The 19,019-nt window shown below is 37.4% G+C and overlaps 2 protein-coding genes across 4 annotated transcripts; one reads left to right on the top strand and one right to left on the bottom strand.

Moving 5' to 3' along the window:
• Positions 1–1,308: 1,308 nt before the first annotated feature.
• LOC131788775 (polycomb group RING finger protein 5-A) lies at positions 1,309–8,906 on the top strand. 2 transcript variants are annotated; one of them, XM_059105868.2, is made up of 9 exons: positions 1,309–1,399; positions 2,260–2,371; positions 3,823–3,925; positions 4,629–4,684; positions 5,249–5,341; positions 5,632–5,737; positions 5,948–6,077; positions 6,293–6,373; positions 7,481–8,906. In XM_059105868.2, the coding sequence occupies exons 1-9, from the start codon at positions 1,385–1,387 to the stop codon at positions 7,529–7,531; spliced, it is 747 nt and encodes a 248-aa protein (XP_058961851.1). In that variant the 5' UTR covers positions 1,309–1,384; the 3' UTR covers positions 7,532–8,906. The 2 variants fall into 2 exon arrangements, with proteins under 2 accessions (XP_058961851.1, XP_058961850.1); XM_059105867.2 differs by lacking the exon at positions 7,481–8,906 and having other exon boundaries at positions 6,293–7,437.
• A 380-nt stretch (positions 8,907–9,286) lies between these two features.
• LOC131788856 (polycomb group RING finger protein 5-A) lies at positions 9,287–18,362 on the bottom strand. Of its 2 annotated transcripts, none has more exons than XM_059105952.2 (9): positions 18,251–18,362; positions 17,213–17,324; positions 13,556–13,658; positions 12,824–12,879; positions 11,730–11,822; positions 11,277–11,385; positions 10,542–10,671; positions 10,338–10,418; positions 9,287–9,978 (listed from the first exon to the last, which is right to left on the bottom strand). In XM_059105952.2, exons 1-9 carry the CDS (start codon positions 18,263–18,265, stop codon positions 9,928–9,930), a joined length of 750 nt encoding a protein of 249 aa, XP_058961935.1. In that variant the 5' UTR covers positions 18,266–18,362; the 3' UTR covers positions 9,287–9,927. The 2 variants fall into 2 exon arrangements, with proteins under 2 accessions (XP_058961935.1, XP_058961934.1); XM_059105951.2 differs by having other exon boundaries at positions 11,277–11,400.
• Between the last annotated feature and the right edge of the window lie 657 nt (positions 18,363–19,019).

The raw sequence follows: 19,019 nt of genomic DNA on the forward strand, positions 1-19,019 counted from the left end.
TTTGTGGAGTTACACCCTGGAGGAGATAATGAAGCGCTAAGAGCGCTGCATCCCTCGGAAAGTTTTCTCTCAAGGGGATCTGAAAAAGCATCAGGCACGTGTTCCAGGGAACAGTTTTATATATCAATACTTGGGAAAATATTGAATTTAAAGGAGTTTATATTTATTTTTAGAAATAGATCAATTTTAATCAAACTTTCATTGATTGAAACAGCGTGCTTTATCGGAGACCGAGTGTAGAAATGAGGTAAGGTAAATTCAGTAAGCTTGATTTCATAGTACACAATATTAGACAAATTCAATTGAAATTTGAAGAGGAACCTATCAAAAGACACATTCATTGTTACTAATGGGACGACAATTTGCTATGTCAAGTAAGGTTTCGTTTGCAAATGATGAACTCGACTTCACACCTCAAATTTCCCAATCCTCCCGCTCGATTGAAACTCTACTGCCTAAATTTATTTCTTGGCCTTGATCATGTTACGAATTTCATTTTAAATTAACATACATACAAACTCATCACTAATGCAAGCCTTAACTGAATGGTGGAAAATATCAAATTTTCAGTGATCAGCCGGATCTTCTCAGGTTCGTCTAGCTTATTTAGTGTACATATGACGTTTCATTTAACAATCATTATTGGAGAAAATTCTAGGTTTTTAATTATCTTCATGAGACCTTTTTTGGATGGCATGTGACATGTGAAACATGCAATACAAATGAGTTACAGTGGGAAAGCTGCCCAATTTAACGCAGCAGCCTGTAGTTGGTATTGTATCATAATGAAAGGAACCAATATTCCTAAGATATTTTTGTGCGAGCGATTCCCTTTAACCACTTAAAAAGTCACTTTTTTTTTCCTTTATATTAGTTATCCACTGTAAATATGTTGCATCTATAAATGTTTTATAACGTTCGTGACATTTGCGAAGTTTTTAAGATGAGCATATCTAAGCGCTTCACAAAAATTCAGGAAATACGTGCATATATTATCATGCGTCTGCTCTTCTTCAGATATTGTTCTTCAAAACAGGTAATCCTTAATTTAAATATTTAAAGCCATTAGATATTTTAAGCTGCGCCAATAGTAGGACCGGAACTTGAAAGGGCTTCAATTCATTTGTTTAACAAGTCGCAAGGTGAGTTGATTTGCAGGCAAGTTTTTGTGTACTAATTTCCAAACGTAAATCATTTAGACAGTTCAGCTGTTTAGTCTGAAAGGAATTCCCGCTTTGATATTGGCTCCTTTGTTTCCTTATACGGGAATCTTCGTTGCTCGACACTGTCGACCACGTGACTAGAAGACGTATGCGCGCGTTTTGACGTGCGCCGCAACAACACTGCAGAGCTGTGAGGAAGAATAGTGTGCTTCTTCTTTCAAATGGCTATTCTTCAGGTAAGGATTGACACTATTGAGTCGATTCTTTTACGTTATCTTTTTTAATTAGTACTTGTTACTATTCTGTATGTTATGAATCCGTTTAGTTAATGTAAAGGGTACAATTTCAAGTCGAAAATTTGCATCTCATATGTAAAGAAGTCATAAGTTGAACGACAGCCTCGCATAACTTGACTAATGATGTTTTGTTGACATGACTTTTAGTCTGCTTGAATCGTCAGTTCTAAAACGGGAATTTGTGTGAAACGTAACTTCAGGTATAGCACACTTTCAATTACAGGAAAGACATCGGTTCATTGCCCTCCTGTTTGAAATTTTTTCTCTAGTTTCATGAATTCTCAAGGCTAATCATGTCATTGTGAAACACTTCCTTTTATTTCAGTCGGATGTTTGAAATCTACGTCAAGCAAATTACGTTAAATTGTGGTAAATGTTTTACTACTGGCCACCAGCGTAGTACAAGTCTATGGTATCAGTTATATTGTTAACTTCAAGTGAGGTTAACACGCCGTTATTAAATGATAATTTGCTTTTTAGGGGGACTCGAAGCTGTTTCGTTTGGTTTCAGACTCAAAATACAATAAGATGTGCATGAAAATATTTTCGAGAGAAAACAGCTTTTGAATTTCTGCTTCTGTATTAATTATGAGGTTAAGAATTGCAAGACAATGTAGTTAAAATATATTATATCGATCTCTGTGGTTGCTTGCTTGTGTTTAAAACACCTGTTTACCAGAGGCTATATCAGTGAAAGTTTTCCTTCGGAAATTCGATAGACTTGTTCGTTTAAAGCCCTTTGACGCGTCTCTTGATGTCGACGGTTATTCTATTATTAATTTGGTATAAATTTTTCTCAGTCAAACAGGGAGAGAAAACTCAAGCTTCAAGATCTGAACTCGTTCATTACATGCGAACTTTGCAATGGATATTTGATCAAGCCGACGACGATCACGGAGTGTCTTCACACATGTAGGTACCGCGGGGTTTAGGCGATGATTTGTATATTCAAATGGAAGATTTGGGCGCGATCTAAAAAATACATCTTGCGTTGTTTTTCTCTGGTTATTCACAAGCAGAAATACGAGTCGGTATCTAGATTTGAACATGAATATGGGTCGAAAAATATCATAAAAGTCTTTAATACCAGCTTGTCATTTTATATTCTCTCTGTGTTGCGAAACTGCAATTCAATCGTAGAAACCGAAGGGAAACATCTGCTTGAGTTTGGCACAGACGACCATTTTCATTGTTAGTTTAACTTCCGAGGATGAAGTGTTCAACAGTTTGTTTTTATCGCATAAAAAGATTTTTATTTACTTCTGGCTTATCCTTTTAGGTAAACACTCTTTAAAAGGCGGGAAGAAATATCAATTTTTGCGATGTTTAAAGCGAGTTTGAAATTCATCCACTTGCAAATGCTACGGCCACTTGATAGAAAGAATTATTCATAAGACGGCCTGCTGTTAATGCTTTCAGGATAATTGCGTTAGAGAAGACAGTGAAGGGTGATAAGTCATAATTTAAACCAACATTTGGCAGTGGATTATCTATCGCTTAGCAAATGCAAGGCATAAGAGCTCGATTTGAACTAATATTTAAAAAATTGCGTTTTAAATCGAGGGAGAGCGCACCCTAATGTTCGGAAAAACTTTTGCGTAGTCACTTGGCAGGTGGAATGAAAACGTTCAATTTATCAAATGACACACATTATTCTGAAAATATTATGAAATACGCCAGAGGCAATACACATTTCAATACCAACAGATCAGCAGCGCTATGATACTGAAACATTTTTCAATTTGAATAAGGAATTCAGTTTCTATAATCGACATTCCACTGAAATGCATCATTCAAATTTTAATCTTCACTTGTATTTGCTGAAACCAAAAAAGTAGGTCGTGACCTTTTTGACAGATGTCAGAATATGTTAACGAAATTAATGAAATTTTTTAATAGATCCTTTTTCCATTGCGTTTCAAAGCCGGATTTATTTTTTAGAGAAACTTTGTTACATTGAATGAGTTGCAGCTAAAATTTTCCTCCCAAACTCGTTCATCAGTTTCTGTTTCAATAGGGTATTTAAAGTTAATAATGATGGTTTTTCTGCCTACCTGAATTGTCATCAGCGCCAAGTCGTGACATGAAAACACCCTTTGAAAAAATTAGTTACTGGTGTGTTCTTGAGTAAAGACAAGTTAAGAGTTTCAAGGCCTTCAAGGGCACAGTTGTTAAAAACAGGACAACGCTAATTTAGAATTATCATTAACATTACCAGTACAAATTATTATTTTTAGTTATGTTTTCTCCACTCTTCCTTTTCTACTTTTCCACGATCCACGAAACCTAAGAAAAGAAATAATCACCCAAGATTAGAATCCAAACATATATGTTAACTATTCAATCTTTTATATCTTTGACAGTCTGCAGATCGTGTATCGTAAAGTACTTCCAAGATAGCGGCGACAATAAATGCCCCAGTTGCTCAATTCTCATTCATGAGACGAATCCGTTTGAAATGCTCAGGTATTTAGTGTAACACTCAATGGTATATCCTTATCATCTCTCAGTTAGTGTGTACACTATTATTGGCCAAGTTTGTTTGAAATAAAATCTTTCCCCTCTTTTGAGTCCAGAGACAGTTTAACTAATCTCGTTTTCTCGGTCCATAGTTAGAGTTACAGTCCCTTTTTTTTAGTCTGCTAAGATTTATGGCCCGTGCGCCTTGCAGGGCGGAAAAATCCCGGTCCGTAACTTAGCATTGTGCGGACCTCGAACTTGGCGGGGAAGAGGTTTAAATTTCCTTGGTACAGTGTTCACGTGCGCCTTCGCTTCCACGAAAAATGTTTAACATTACAACGCACAAGTAGAAATAATCGACCTCCACCAGCCCGGAAGATTGTCATCGATACCTCCTCAGGTTTATCGTGAAAGGTAAACCCTGAAAGTGGTCAAGGCTGTCGGTCTACATTTAACAATTAGATTAGAAATTAGTGTGACAATTGATACGGACGACACCCGAATCAACTGTTAGCGTAAAAATCAAAAGTGAACAATCTACTCGAATTAGTTTAAAAATCTATTAGACTGTTAGAGGCCATGAACGTGAAACCTCCCACCTTTTTTTGCCAAGTTTTCGCTGCCGTAGTTGTCCCAGATTGTTTAAGGTCGCTATTGTGAGTAAGAAAATTAAAGGAGAAGAGCAGCCTTTTTTTTTTACAATCCACAGGTCAGACAAAACATTAGAGGATGTTATTCACAAGCTTATTCCTAAGTTGCAAGAAAGTAAGATATGACCATTAACCACTGTCAATACTTGTTGATATATTCCAAATTGCGGAGTTCTTGTAACAAAGTTTTTGTTTTTTGATTAAACGAACTTGAGTTTAAAACTTCCTCTAACCGTGGCGGACACCGTCTTGTCATAAAATTTTAAAGAGAAATACATCCATCAGGCTTGGATGATTACGCCGCAAATGCAGAAGCCATTTATAAGAAACAAACTATACTGAAGTTTAGTATGGCTTTTGCCCGGGAACTGCCTCCTTAAAATTAGAGACAATCGTAGTTCCGGTGAAGCATTGCTTTTCTGACTAGAGCTCAGTCTCAATGTGTTCGCGGCATTTCCTTCAAAAAAAGCCGGCTGGATCACTTGTAATGTATCGATTTCATTATCTGAGCAACTAACCCAGCAACAGTCAACTGATATTAAGTCAGGATCGACGTTGGGTTAGTATGGGAGGGGGAGGGGGGGGGGGGGTAGAGGGCAAGTGTGCAGTCGCTCAAATACTGACATTATTCAAAACTGACATCTCAGTTTCCAGAGTAACCTTTACGTTGTTTTTTTAGGTGAATGCAAACGCGAAAGACAGTTTTGTGCGCAGCATAATGATGGTACCGCAGTAAAAGCAAAAGAAATTGTAGATAGGAAGCTATCTCAAGGTAATATTTTTCCTAATCATGTAAGTTTTAGACCACTTCTGATAACGTAAAACAACCCATATCAAAGAAAACTCTCTCCATGCTTTGCGTTGAACTGGCAGGTTTGACAGAAAACCCGGTGGAGTTCTCGACCAGGAACAAGTCCTTTAATCAGAAACACTTATGAATGAACGAACAGCTTATGTAGTGTTATTTATTTTTGGTAAGGTTATTGGAAAAAAAGTTTGTAAATTGGGAAGGGACTTTCACCTCTTATATTGTTACATGTTGTAATGTTTCCCCCTCCTTAGTACATGAAACTGAAGAGCCTATGGCTAAGCGAACAAAGCTATCAGGAACCGATGAAAACTTCCACCGCGATGACCCACAGATCGGAGTTTGCCTAGAATGTCTCGGGTATGTTTCTTACATCACCCTGTCGATTTTAACGTCATTGTTGTATCCTTTTTGACTGAATTTTACCTATATCTGGCTTTAAATTAAAATAATTCGATCCAGAAAAAGATACGGCTGATTAGTTTTTGTTTGTAACAATCAGTTAAGTTTGATTGTCAAAACGGGCACGGGCAAGGGAGGGCTTTGCTCACAAGTTTTGTTTTGTTTTAGTGACGATTCTGCTGAAGAACAGTGCGTAAAGAAACTAGTGCGTAAATACATCCGCTGTTCATCAAGACTGACAATAGCGCACGTCAAGAAATTCTTAAAAATGAAGCTCGATCTCAAAACTGCTGATCAGGTTAGCGACACCCTAGTAGCTACTTTTGATGACGCCATATTAAGATCCTGTATTTTTCATAACTGATTTGAGAGGTTTTCGGAATTTATTAAACTAATTTGGCGGACTCAGAAACCTATAACCAGTTTTGAAAACACCAAAAACTAATAAAACTGATTTTTGATGATTCATAAAAGAAAAAAAAAGCATGTTTAATCGGAGTATGTTTTTTTCAGGTCGAGGTGATGTGTAACGGGGAAATCATGGGTAAAGATCACACCTTGGAGTTTGTGTACATGACAAGGTGGAGAGTAAAGGCAAGTCAACCTGACTCTCGTTTTCACCCTCTAACGCCCAGGATCTCAATAGTAATTCTCCTTACTGTCTGCCATTCAATTCTTGTGATGCTAGTTCTGAGAATTTGGTGCTGGATCAACTGAAAAACCCTCAAACTTATCAGTATTTTTCTTTATTCTCATCACCTGTCTGATTGATATTGTATCGATATTGTAAGGAGAAGTTCTGTCCTGGTCACAGGAGTTAAAGGGTTAAAATGACAAAAAAAGAAACAGTGCACCTCTAAAGCCATTGTTTAGCTGTTTAAAAGACAATTGGCAGTTTCCTCTCTTATTTTAAGCCCAAGAGGTAATAGAAATTCTCAAACCTATATCTGTTCACTTTTGAAGAATTCAAGAGATTTTAGGCAGTAATAAGAAGTATTACAGAACGTAAATTTATCGGTTTCCGCCGAAAAAAGGTGTCTTCGATGGGGTCTTCGATATTCTTCAGTTCTTGAATCTTAAATTTGTCTGCTTTATTTAGCAAAAATAAGTTTTGTTCGTGAAGGTTACATTTGTTCACGGAGGGGAAGGTAAAAATGAAGAAACCTATAACGAGTATGAAAGTTAAATGTCACTTAGAACACAGGCGGCCCAAGCTCACGTCTCGAGAAAAAGCCAACGATGAATTCATGAACGCGTCACGCGTTGTGCGACTCGGTGTTAAGTTACGGGAGGAACCGTTGAAAATTTGAACGCGTTATAAGGAATAGTATGGGGAAAGAAATATCTCGATTTACAACGATAAATATTTCGAAATATGAATATTTTACACGTAAAATCAATAAAACTTACTCATGCCCTGTGTATCCGTCGTAGTTTCTGGCGATTTCTGCCGTTTTAAGCTTGCTTTACCATCACTGTTATCCATGTCAAAAGACATCGTTGGCTTTCTCGAGACGTGAGCTTGAGCCGCCTGTGCTTAGAATTGTAGTTTTGTGGATGACAGTGAATGGGCTACTTTTCATCCCACTTAAATAATTAATCAGTTCCAGTGGTAATGATTATTAATTTTACCTGACTTCTTTGAAGAGTTGCACAGTTTTGTGATCATTTTACGATATTTAACATGTTTTCTCTTTTTAGGAGGGATCCGTCCTTATTCTTCAGTACAGACCAAGATTAGATTTCTTTTAAACACACGCGAAAATAGTACTTTATGACGAAAAGCCTTATATAGTATTTTTAAATATTACTTTTAAAGTAGGGTATGTAAACTGTTCGAAATTGTTTCTTCTCTCAGTATCTTTAGCTTATACGCCCTGCGCAATGCGTTTCAGTTCTCTATTTAACTCCTACTTAAAGCTCCAACTTACTCTATCACAAACGATGACAGTAATATCCAAATATGGTTTCATAAAATACCTTTGCCTGATGACCTCAGCTGGTGTTGATAATGGAGTGATTGCATTTACATTTGAAAGTGTTAAACACATTTTAGGAACGGGAGACACATGGAAACCGTAATGGGGATGACATTTATAATATTTTTGAAGATCATCCCGACAGTTACGACGACGCATAGCTGAAAACTCGAGTACTTTATTAAAACAACTTTATATTCTTAAATTTTAGCAAAATTTTTGTAAGTCATAGAACACAAAAAAAGGAAAGATTTGCATTTTTAGTAAAATCTGTTAAATTTTTAAAGTAATAAAAGTATACAGGTTAGATATCTTTTAGATAAATAGTGAGAGATATCCATCGTTCGTAGCTCTAGTTTGCCCCCTTAAAACATTGTTTAAAATTGTCACATAGAGGAACATTGCTAAATAATTAAAGGAAAAAACCTTTTGAAATGTTTAAGGAAAAAAACTAAATGATCATATTCCACATAATTAATATATAATAATAAATGATAAATTGACATAAGGTAATAGTTAAGAAACAGATTGACTACAACTGGCTGAGATAAAGCCTTGTTTACTAATGATCCCGTTTCATCGAGCAAAACGGAGCGCATTTTTTTTTTAGTATTCGGTGAAGAAAAGAGTGCTGCGCAATGGAAAGACAAAAATCATCCGTGGTTCCCCTTTCACACCCCACTCCCCAACCCCAAAGTTAAGATGTCAACCATTCAGCAGGTGGCTTTACTTCCGTTGGCAGCAAAAGAGGTAAATTGGAAAACTGGTTTTTTAGCCTTGCGTCAAGAAACCGTTGATTGAGAGGGAGGATCAAACTCGTTCTTGAAACTCAAACTCAAAGCAGATGCCTTTCGGTGTTTGCACAATTAAAGAAATTTTGCTGAATCTTTCAAAAGACGGCGTCATCTTGGCAAATGAGCTGAATTAGAGTGAAGGGCATAGTAAGGTTTTGCGTTAAGATGCTGTTTATGCGTTGGTCTTATGGAACTTGATGGTTCAAAATTTATAAACCAAACGTGATGCAACCAGGAGTTTACTGCACTGGTGCAAAGAGGAAGATGGATGGGTAACGGAAATAAAGTGTTCAGGGAAGGAAAGTTAAGGATTAGAGAAAGATGTAATGATGACTCCGTGACAAGAAAACGTAATAAGAATGCTTGAAAGGTCACAAGCTAAGAATAAAACTTAAAAATTTTTTTACCACCGTGCAGTTTTAGTTATTATGTTTTCTATTTTTGCTGAAACATCAGTAGCCATGGATATTTAAAGAAGATATGTCTCCGTGGTACGTTTATACATCGAGTATGGAAAACCAACTCAGTGTTCGTCGTTAAGTTGGTGCGCGGAGCTCCAGATTTGAAAAGAATGGTACCTGTCGTCGGGTAACAATTGAAACAGCTGGTACAGTGCTTCAGCTTTGCTTACCGTTTGCGTCAGGTTTATTAAGTTTCTGACTATTTTAGCCTGCGCATTAGGCTGAAATAATACAGAGCTTAAGCATAATGGTAATAATAACAGTTTTCATTTGTGGACTTTCTTTATTAAAAACTCGCATCACTTATTTATCTTTTGGTTGAACGATTATTTCAACGTGCTATACATGTTCTAGTTTTAAACTTATTGCATTCATATTACGTACAGAAAGACTATTTTTCAGTGGTAGTGCACAATTTGCTACTAACTGACTTGAGCATGTGGATTTTAATCCACCGGGTTTTGGTCAATATTGTGAAAGATTTCAATGCAATTGTAGGTCTCGTTGAGTGGCCAGATGTCTTTGTAGGTACGCTTTAATAGGGCAACCAACAAACGAGGGTAAATCATGACATTTACAGAGTTTACTTCTCCTATTGACCGGGTCATTTTCATCAAATAAGGTCCTCCTGATTCAAGAGATAAAACCTTATTCAAGTTCTTGGGAACTACTTAGTATATCATTTTTACTCTGTAGTTGAATGATAATTACAGTACTTTAAATCTTTTAAGATTTAAAATACTAAAATGATCTTGATATATAAAAATGTATCAAGGTCATTTTAGTACGCTCTGTTATACTTTTTCGGCGTTTATGGTCTACTGTAGAGGTCACTTGCTCGAACAACTACGAGGCTTTGGACTTAACGTCGCTGTTGTTGTTGATATTGCAGAAACTGAATCCTGGTATTGCACTCAGAGAAAATCCATTCTTGGCCTGTATTGGAGAGTGAGGACAGATCCCTCCTTGGAAAGAAAATTAAAATATGATGAGGAAAATACCGAGAACTATCCCATTAAACTGCATCTCTACTAATAACACAACCTCTGATACGCCCCATTCGCAGTACGTTTGGAAGAGTATCTGAGACCGTTACCTAGTTCTAAAGATGAAACGCCGCCTATGATTTGACAGATTTTTCAGTAACATTCCGAATGGAAATTCATATTTTAATTCTGCGACATTGGGGATTTTTGGAAGTGTTCTGTTTTGGTTCCACGATCTCATGTTTATAATAATGTTTCCTACTTTAAGAAAAAGCCAAATCGAAAACTAAATCAACAGAACTTTCGAGCTCCAGAATTCTAAGAAAGGTTTTTGTCACCTTTATTCTCCATCTAGTCATGTATACAAACTCCAAGGTATGATCTTTGCCCATAATTTCTCCATTACACATCACTTCGATCTGAAATTACACAAAAAAAGGAATGAAGAGCCCTTTCTAGACGGAATATGTGCATATAAAATCTGTTGTCTCTTGAAAGGAATTTTCTACATTTAATTCAAACACAATTCCCCGTTGTCTTACTTGGTCAGCGGTTCTTAGATCAAGCTTCACTTTGAGGAATTTCTTGACCTGAGCTATTGTCAGTCTAGATGAACAGCGGATGTATTTTCGTACCAACTCTTTTATCGGTTGCTCTTGAACTGAGTTGTCACTGAAACAGATTGAGTCATCTTTCAGTCACTTTACCTGGATGTCTTGTATGAAACAAGTAGATCAATAGTTACATTCATAGCAGTATTTTGCGGCATCAAATACCTGATTCAAATTTAACCCACTTTTGACTTATATAAATATTGTCCCAAGAGCCATCCTAAAGTAACCTCCTGGCTTGCTTTATTGCTAACCACAAGATGTCCGGATTCGGAATCTTTTTCTTTCTTATCTGGCTTGATTGAGAACGCATCATGCGCTGGACGAAGTATGGTTTCCAGGACCTTCTTCTTCAAACAGGGTACACCACTTGACTAATCGGGGTTTGACACTTTAAGTAAAGACCCATCCACCTTCCTCTGGAGGAAAAGAGCTGCTTCTACAACTTGTTCGCTTGACTGACAAAATCCATTGCATTGTATTCGCGCGTGGCCAAATGCGACCAAGGTCACAGAGAGGCTAAACAAGTGTTTGCATAGTCACGTTTAAGAGCCTCTCCAAAGTCTGATTTAAAGTTATTTAACTTCTAAACAGCACTCTCCTTCAGAAAACATATCGGAATATTGGTCAGGGAGGAAGAGGGTTTAGCAAAAATCTCGATCTTACCAGAGACATTCCAGACAAACTCCAATCTGAGGATCGTCACGATGGAAGTTCGCTCCGCTGTCGTATTCATCTCCCGAGAGTTTTACTCTTTTACTCGCAGGCTTGTAATCTGTTGAATCGGAAGCTGAGAAAAGTTTCGAACCCGGTTAAGGAAGTGAACCCTCTGAGTCTTACTTTTTATCAATTTAACATGTTAGATTTCCAACGGAAAAGGAAGAGTTATTAATATCTGGTCAGACAATGTTTGGCATGAATTTTAATGCAACGTGGATGAGATGCAAAGTACTTTGCTAACAGAATGTATCCCGCACGAATGAAGCTTATCACAGAGAATAAACAGTCGGTTATGAAATCCTCCCCCCCCCCCTATTGTTCAGGGTCGGTAGGCGTAACCGAAATTTAGAAAATAAGTGAAGATTGAGATACAAAATTACAAATTGACAAAATGTTTACCATTCGTTCCATTTTCTATGTGTTCTTCCTTTATTTTCTTTCTCTCCTCGACATTTTGTTGCCTGTAAAATTCTTGTTCTCTCTCTTCCTCGTCTGAAACCAATTACAATTTTTTGTTACCTTACTCACACTACTGTCCACCATTTTCTTCCGTCGACTCTAATCTTACATGCAGCTTATTATCAACGCTTAAATTTGGGACTAAACTGAGCTTGGTCTCTAAGGCTTCGAGTGGTTATTTTCAGATCAGGGGCCTGTCTCGCGAAAGATTCGGTGATTTATCGGTCCCGAGCTGAGCCACATCTTAAATTCAAAATTTAAAGAATAGCGAAGCAGGTTCCGGCGTCCTAACCACAACATTTTGGTTTTCTTTTAACTGATTGGCTTATTGTATAATTTTGAAAACTTTAGAAATCTCCATCTCGAATTAAAACAGAACAGCTTGACAGATAAGTTACCGGAACCTTTAAGAAACGGGCCTCAGGCGAGTTAACAGTCGGTTTACCGCTCTCTGAAGATGTAATATCAGTTCTGAGAATATTTGATATTACTCAACAAAATGGGTATAATGTGATATAAAACTGCAAGCTGTATAAAATTACAATTACTAGTAACAAAATTCACAAATTTGTTAAAAAACTTTAAGAATTAAAAGACAAGAAATTCTACTGAGATTCATAAGTTTACGCGAGGGAGATCTCTTGTAAAGGTGGCTGGCTCAACACTGAGGCCTCACCCCGAGAATGAAAATCCTGAGGTTAAGAAAAAATATGGTGGATTTTTCGAAACCGCTCTCAAAAACTGTTCAACTGGATTTCCCCATAACATTGGAATATAAACGACGACTGCAATGCCACAGTCACAATTACAAACTTCAACCCTTTGGTCAACATAAGCGTGAAAATCGTTCGACTGCATAGGGGAAGGGTTTGTCTTTGAGCGCTCTTAATCTAACCGGTAAGAGCTCGGGTAAACTTTATCCAGCGACCTTAAGTAAAATTGCGATACCCAACAGGTAACCTCTCTACTTTAAAATATTGTTTTTTTTTTTTGTTCTCAATTAGAGTCCTACACAAAAGCGTTACATGGCTTACTAGCTTGTAGCTCGGGAAGAAGTTTGTAAATTACATCCTCCAGCGTCTTATCCAACCTGTCAACAAAAATACATAGGGAAAGCTTTTATTTTTAACATCTTATTGCTGTCAAACGATCGCTAAGCTAACATACTTCACCTGGAAACTGGAAAGCACGAAATCGTTCGCCGATTGTGTAGCCATGTTTTCATTTGCGTGGAACTACTAGTCGTCTACTTAATTTCTGAGATGAGACGTGTATATATAACTCACAAGTAACAATGTTACTCGCGCGGTAAGGACTGGAAATACTCTTTTCTAGACCTTTACGTATTACTGTACACGTGCTTTGATAAAATAGATGCAAAAGCAGGAATTGTCGATGGTATCGTCTACTCTGATGCAACAAAGGTGACTTTAAAACTGAAATTTTGCGCGTTCGAGCTAATCTCATAATAAACCGCTACCTCAGTCTTGTGCCTTCGCAAGAACAAAATTTTATAACTCAAAATTTTACACTGCGTTCTTGGATGTACGGAAATATACGCTCATAACTTCTAAAGGGAACCATTATTACTTAAAACAGTGAATCTATCGCCGTCTTCCCCCTTTTCTTTATCACAGCGTTCATAAGGATCGTTTGATCTTCGATATACGATCACAATTTTCAGGTCCTCTCTGACCAAAAGCTATAACATTTGCGTGGAAGAAGATCAGACTACATGGTAACACACAAGACACGACCTCAAATACCTGAGCATTTCAAATGGATTTGTTTCATGAATGAGAATCGAGCAACTGGGGCATTTATTGTCGTCCCTATCTTGTAAGTATCTCACAATGCATGATCTGCAGACTGTGGAAGAAAAAAATAAGACAATTAAGCCTCTCGTGTAATGATGAGAAACAATGGTTGGTAAACTTCTATAAACCTTAAAGTTGAGATGTCACAGAGCCATGATAAGTCTTTGTGACCATCAGGGCCGAAATGGCGCCCTTAATGACTCTCAATCCTTCACATTCCAACATCTGTATGCATATTCTCCTTACATTACCTAAGGTACTGACAAGGAGAGTTGGTTTCCCAATCAAAAGTTTCTTTGGTGACCATTTACTTTATTCTTGTGACCTTAATGTGATCCAGGGTTGATATTGTATAAGGATTAACTAGATACTAGTCACTCCTAGGGGTCAAAGGGTCAACTGTTCATTTTGAACCCAACATCACCTACTTTGCTGCAGTCAACGAGATACTTCTTTGATCACTTCCTCCTGTTAGAAAACGTCTTTTTCCTTCTATTTGGTTTTTATGTCAACGGATGTCTTTCCTCTAAAGTGTGTCATAGCTCGAGACCAAGTGATATAATGATATAAGATATCACTTATTGAGCTCCTGGCAATTGAGAAAATTCTCCCACTGTCTTCATCATGAACATACATTTGAATACCGTTAATTCAAGCCCAAACTCACTCGAACCAAAATCAATTTCCTCTGAATTTGCACTATATCCACCTACGCTAATTTACCTCGAAACCTCGATAGTTCGACCGTAACATTCCTTGGACCCAACTAGTTTTCGTCTCCCTTCAGAACCGATTGCTCTTTTACAATCTCTTTCTTTTTTTCAAGCGCGTTTAAATTTGGAGTTGCGACACAACCGTTTTTTCGCGTTTTAAGCCTGAAAACGTCCTTAAAATGTTCTTAAAGTTACAAGCTTGTGCGGCCAAGAAACTTTTTAGGTTGAGTTCGACTGCAAAGTGAGATAAACTTCAAACGGTTAGTGCACCATAATTAATGTTAGATAAACATTTCCCCAACTATTTGAGTAAACTGTACAATCTCACAATTTTCCTACCTCTGTTCGTTGAAAATAGCGGAGAAGTTAAACGTACTTAACTAACTCTCAGTCTGAGGTATATTTCTAGTTACTTCTTCCATGAGCAAAATTTTCGAAAAAGCTTTGGCAAATCTCTGCCTCGACTTTCTTTAACCCTTTCACCCCTAAGAGTGACCAGCATCTAATTTCTCCCTGCTATATCTCCCCTGAATCACACATCAAGGTCACTGAGAATAAAGGAAATGATCATTAACTAAAGAAGCTCTTGATTGTTAGACAAATTCTCCTTGTCAGCACCTTAGGAAATGTATGATGAACAGTATGGAGAATATGCATACTGGTATTAGGGTGTAAAGAGTTAAGGTTCCTATAAGAACGAGTGTCCGGACTTTCTGTTACTTACCTTAGGTGGACACGGTTGACGTGGAGCTGTCTATAATTTTTTTCCCAATAAAGGTCATTACGCTGTGCGTTAGTATTTTCCCCATAGCGATAGTTGCTGTGAAGTGGTCTCAATTTTCCTGCCATAGCCGTGGCAGGCACGCGAACTCGCATTACGCACACTCATGACAAAATCTCCTGCGGTCACAAATACCAGACGGTTTTTTCTGTCAGTTTATCACCATAACTATGTCAAGTTCGCGAAGAAATCACTTATTGGATTTCACTGTACAATAAGCAGATCTCTAATGATTTTAAGCCGGAATCCAAATTCGTATGGCAATAATCGATTTAGGTAATCCACATTGTCCAGACCGATAGACATGAATGAGGAAGCCGACAGCAGTTTGTCCTAGTGCACACAAAAACCACATTCTCATTCATTAAAAAACCGTTGTTTGAAAAGTGTGAGATGATCCTTGTTGTGGTCTATGTACATAGCTGAATTAAGTTAAATCCATGACGCTCCTTTCTGTGTAAATAAAGCTAAAAACCAAGCATTCTGTGCACGTAATTGCAAAGACTCACCGAGTAGGTGATAACCTTTAAAAATTTTCTATATGAATGATTGGTCACTGCCTTTGAACGTCTGGTTCAGAATTTCGAGGAGTACAACCCGTTTACTTGGGTTTGCATGTAATCCCTGAATCTTATATCACATGCAATTATGCCTTTTTAGTGACAAGTTAATCAATTGTGAAGTGCACGCCGTTCTTATCTGTGTCCGAGCAGAACTATCCGGCTTTTGATGAGATATATATTGGGCGCAAATGACGAATCACGAATGCAAAAAGATGATGAACAACGGTCAGAATTTCTTTACTTCACGTTACACAACCGTTGAGCTAGCAACAATGTTTGTCGCATGATTAGATTAAGGTATTACTTAAGGAAAATTATATTTGTGAAAAGAATTGACAAAAAAAAAAGACTTCTTATAGATAAACACATTTAGTTCTTGGATAAGCCAAATTAACTTCGCATTTTTCCTAATTTTGCTGTTTCAAACTAATTTTCTCAAATGTAAGCCGGACTAATCTCTTTTTCAAGCCTAGAGAAACGTAATTATTCTTAGAAACAAACAAACTTGACTGTGTAGCTGACTAAAGCTAATCACTCTCTTTGTTTCAGTAGAGCGTGTTTACAATAAGGTCATCGTTCCTGCCATTCTCTGACCTTTCAAGTATACCACGGCTTATTTCGTGTATAATTTGCGTTATTTGCCAAATAATTTAAACTCGTTCAGTAGACGCGTAAAACACGCATATTCAGATTTATCTAGGAGCACTTATCGAACAGCTCGCCGTTGGCAATCTGTTAATATTGTAATGTATATTCCCTCAGGGGTACTTTATTATCTCCTAGGACACAGAATAAATAACGAAACTTGAACAATTGCGGACTTAAGTAGCAGCTGTAGCTAAGGAAAAGCTTTTATTTCGCCGTTGTCGCGGACTGCTGCTTCACCAGAACGGCCACGGTCGAGGTACACGAACCTCTCTGTATGAAGGAAAGCCTTTGATGTTTGCTTACTGGTCGTGTTATAAGTTTCGCAATTGTTATCATAATTTAGGCTTATCACTCCCTACTGTTGTATCTAATAAAATTATCTAAAAGCGTCAAAAGTGTGCCATCTTATGAATAATTATGACTTTGAAATGGAGAATCACTCGTAAATCACTAGCTTGGATTGGTTTTTAATGTCCGAACGAAAGCAATGCTGAAATCCAGAATTCGCGTTTTCTACCACCTTATGTTGCATTTGGGCGAAACACGGCGAAAGAGGCAAAATATGCCGTTCAGTCGCCTTCAAAAGATCTTCTTAAAAGTTTTACCTCCATGAGTTAAACTAATAAAGAAATGAATAGTGTTTGATGGTCGTTCATAACAAACGCAGGCAGATGTTTTTTAATGCGCTGAGAAGGCGACAGTTTCACAACAAATGGAAATTGCCGTATTTCACTTTAGTTAAGAGAAGAGACACATTTATGTTTGCGTTATCAAAACTTGATACCGGTTTTTGTTGATTATTTAACTCCCAGAAGCGATGGACAGGGCTTATATTCTCTTTATCGCGACCAAATTGTTGCCGTTTGAAACAAAAGCGTTTCGTTTATCCCGGGGTACCTACATGTGTGAAGACACTCCGTGATCGTCGTCGGTTTAATCAGATATCCACTGCAAAGTTTGCATGTAATGAACAAGTTCAGATCTTGAAGCCTGAGTTTCTTCTCCCTGTTTGACTAATAGAACATACACATCATAGATATCATGGAACATCAAACAATATACGTTTAAAGCACTCGCAATCTCCTCTTTAAGTTCTAGTACTTTCTAAGTAGGAGTAGAGGGAGAAATTTCCGAGGTAAATTTTGAGGTCTTGTTTTTTCCAAACAGGTGTTTGTCGCATCGGAGGGACGGCTACCTGATGTCTCTCGATAAAATAAGTTGTTTTCTTTGACGGTAGCGCTCAATCAAAACAGAATTAAAACAATTTCTGCTGATGTTTGACAATTTCATTCTCAGTAATTGATTTTGGAAGCAGGAATTAAAAGGCGCCATTTCTTGGTGAAATTTTGCTTCACGTAGATCGGTTGTAACAGTGGCGTCAAATACAAGGCTTGCACCGTTGTTTTTTGTGAGTGATTAATGGAATCGAATCCCACGAGTAACTGATTATGATTAGCGGGGTATTATAAAGGTAATAACCTAAGTGACACTATACTCGTACCAAGTTGGTCAGTACTAAAATATTTACCATGCTTTGACGCGATTTAACTGGCTGGAATTTCATACATTTCCAGTATCACGTTTGAGAAAATTTGAGGGAAGTGATTCCTGTTTTATATTGTAATTATCCCTTTACAAGAAATATTGTTGGCAGGAAGGATATGCCCCATTGCATTCCCCTTCTCTTAAGAGCACGTCATAGCTTTCACTTGTGTCAATTTCGTGTTTCAAATTACTGACGTATGTACGCAGTGAAATGGTAAATGCACGCTTGAAGTTGCCGCCATTACATATGACCCTTTGCTAATACATTACTCTTTTTAGAAGCATCGCCAGCTCTGAAATCAGAAGTAAGCGGGCCTGGAATACGTTGTTAACAAAAAAACATTATTTGAGAACATGATTGAAAGCAAGAGAGGAACGTTTGGACTTCATTTACCTGAAGAACGGCCATTTGAATTTAGACAGACGTACGGCTGGTCGGTCTTGTCAATTCTTCTGTATTCTGTGACAACACAGCAAATCTCTTTACGACCTCTATTCGTGTGGCCTGCGGTCGCGAATGATCAAAATTCCCGGATAGAAACAAAACAACCAATTGGATAAAGGAGCAAACTTGTTTATTAACTCATCAGCTGGATATATCTAAATAATCACCGGGCGGTGAAACTCCTGTGAATCAACTTAAAAACTCAACTGCAATCAACGCAGTAACTTGTTAATTGCCAAATAATGGTCACTTCAAGTTCTATTCTTTCAGTTACCACGGAGCATGAAGTAATCAACTGTTCGAAACGCGTCTGAGAAATTAAATTGTCCTATGATAAAATCTCACAGAGTTAAACTTTGTTTAGAAATTATTTAGAAAGTTATAAGTAGAAGTTCATACGTACCCAACGCAACTCGAATTGTGCGATTAAAAAAATATAGAAAAAGGAAGTTCAAAAACACACGAACAATACAATAAAGAATGCAGTCGGACAAAGGAAAATCTTAATGACTCTTGATGGCGAGAATGTCACAACCTTTTCTCTAAAATAGGAATTAAGCTTTGTAGCCAAAAAATTGGTATTTCGGTTGCGGGAAATTCTGACGGCTTAGATTAAGCGGTTTTTTCAAGATAGGCCAGGATACATTCGCGTGCATCCCCGCAGAAGCAACTTCCTCGGTTAATTTATAGCTATATTGTTTTCTTAAACTTGGAAATG

Source organism: Pocillopora verrucosa, chromosome 1 (genome assembly GCF_036669915.1).
Source record: "Pocillopora verrucosa isolate sample1 chromosome 1, ASM3666991v2, whole genome shotgun sequence".
NCBI classification, from domain to species: Eukaryota; Metazoa; Cnidaria; class Anthozoa; order Scleractinia; family Pocilloporidae; genus Pocillopora; species Pocillopora verrucosa.

Bases quoted from the DNA above. Each gene is read 5' to 3' on its own strand.
- LOC131788775 (XM_059105867.2), top strand. The intron at 5,342-5,631 runs GTAATATTTTTC...CCCCCTCCTTAG, and splicing joins AGATAGGAAGCTATCTCAAG to TACATGAAACTGAAGAGCCT. The intron at 6,078-6,292 runs GTTAGCGACACC...TGTTTTTTTCAG, and splicing joins ATCTCAAAACTGCTGATCAG to GTCGAGGTGATGTGTAACGG.
- LOC131788856 (XM_059105951.2), bottom strand. The intron at 10,672-11,276 runs GTAAGATCGAGA...AATCTGTTTCAG, and splicing joins GTTTGTCTGGAATGTCTCTG to TGACAACTCAGTTCAAGAGC. The intron at 9,979-10,337 runs GTGACAAAAACC...TTTCTTTCCAAG, and splicing joins TGACTAGATGGAGAATAAAG to GAGGGATCTGTCCTCACTCT.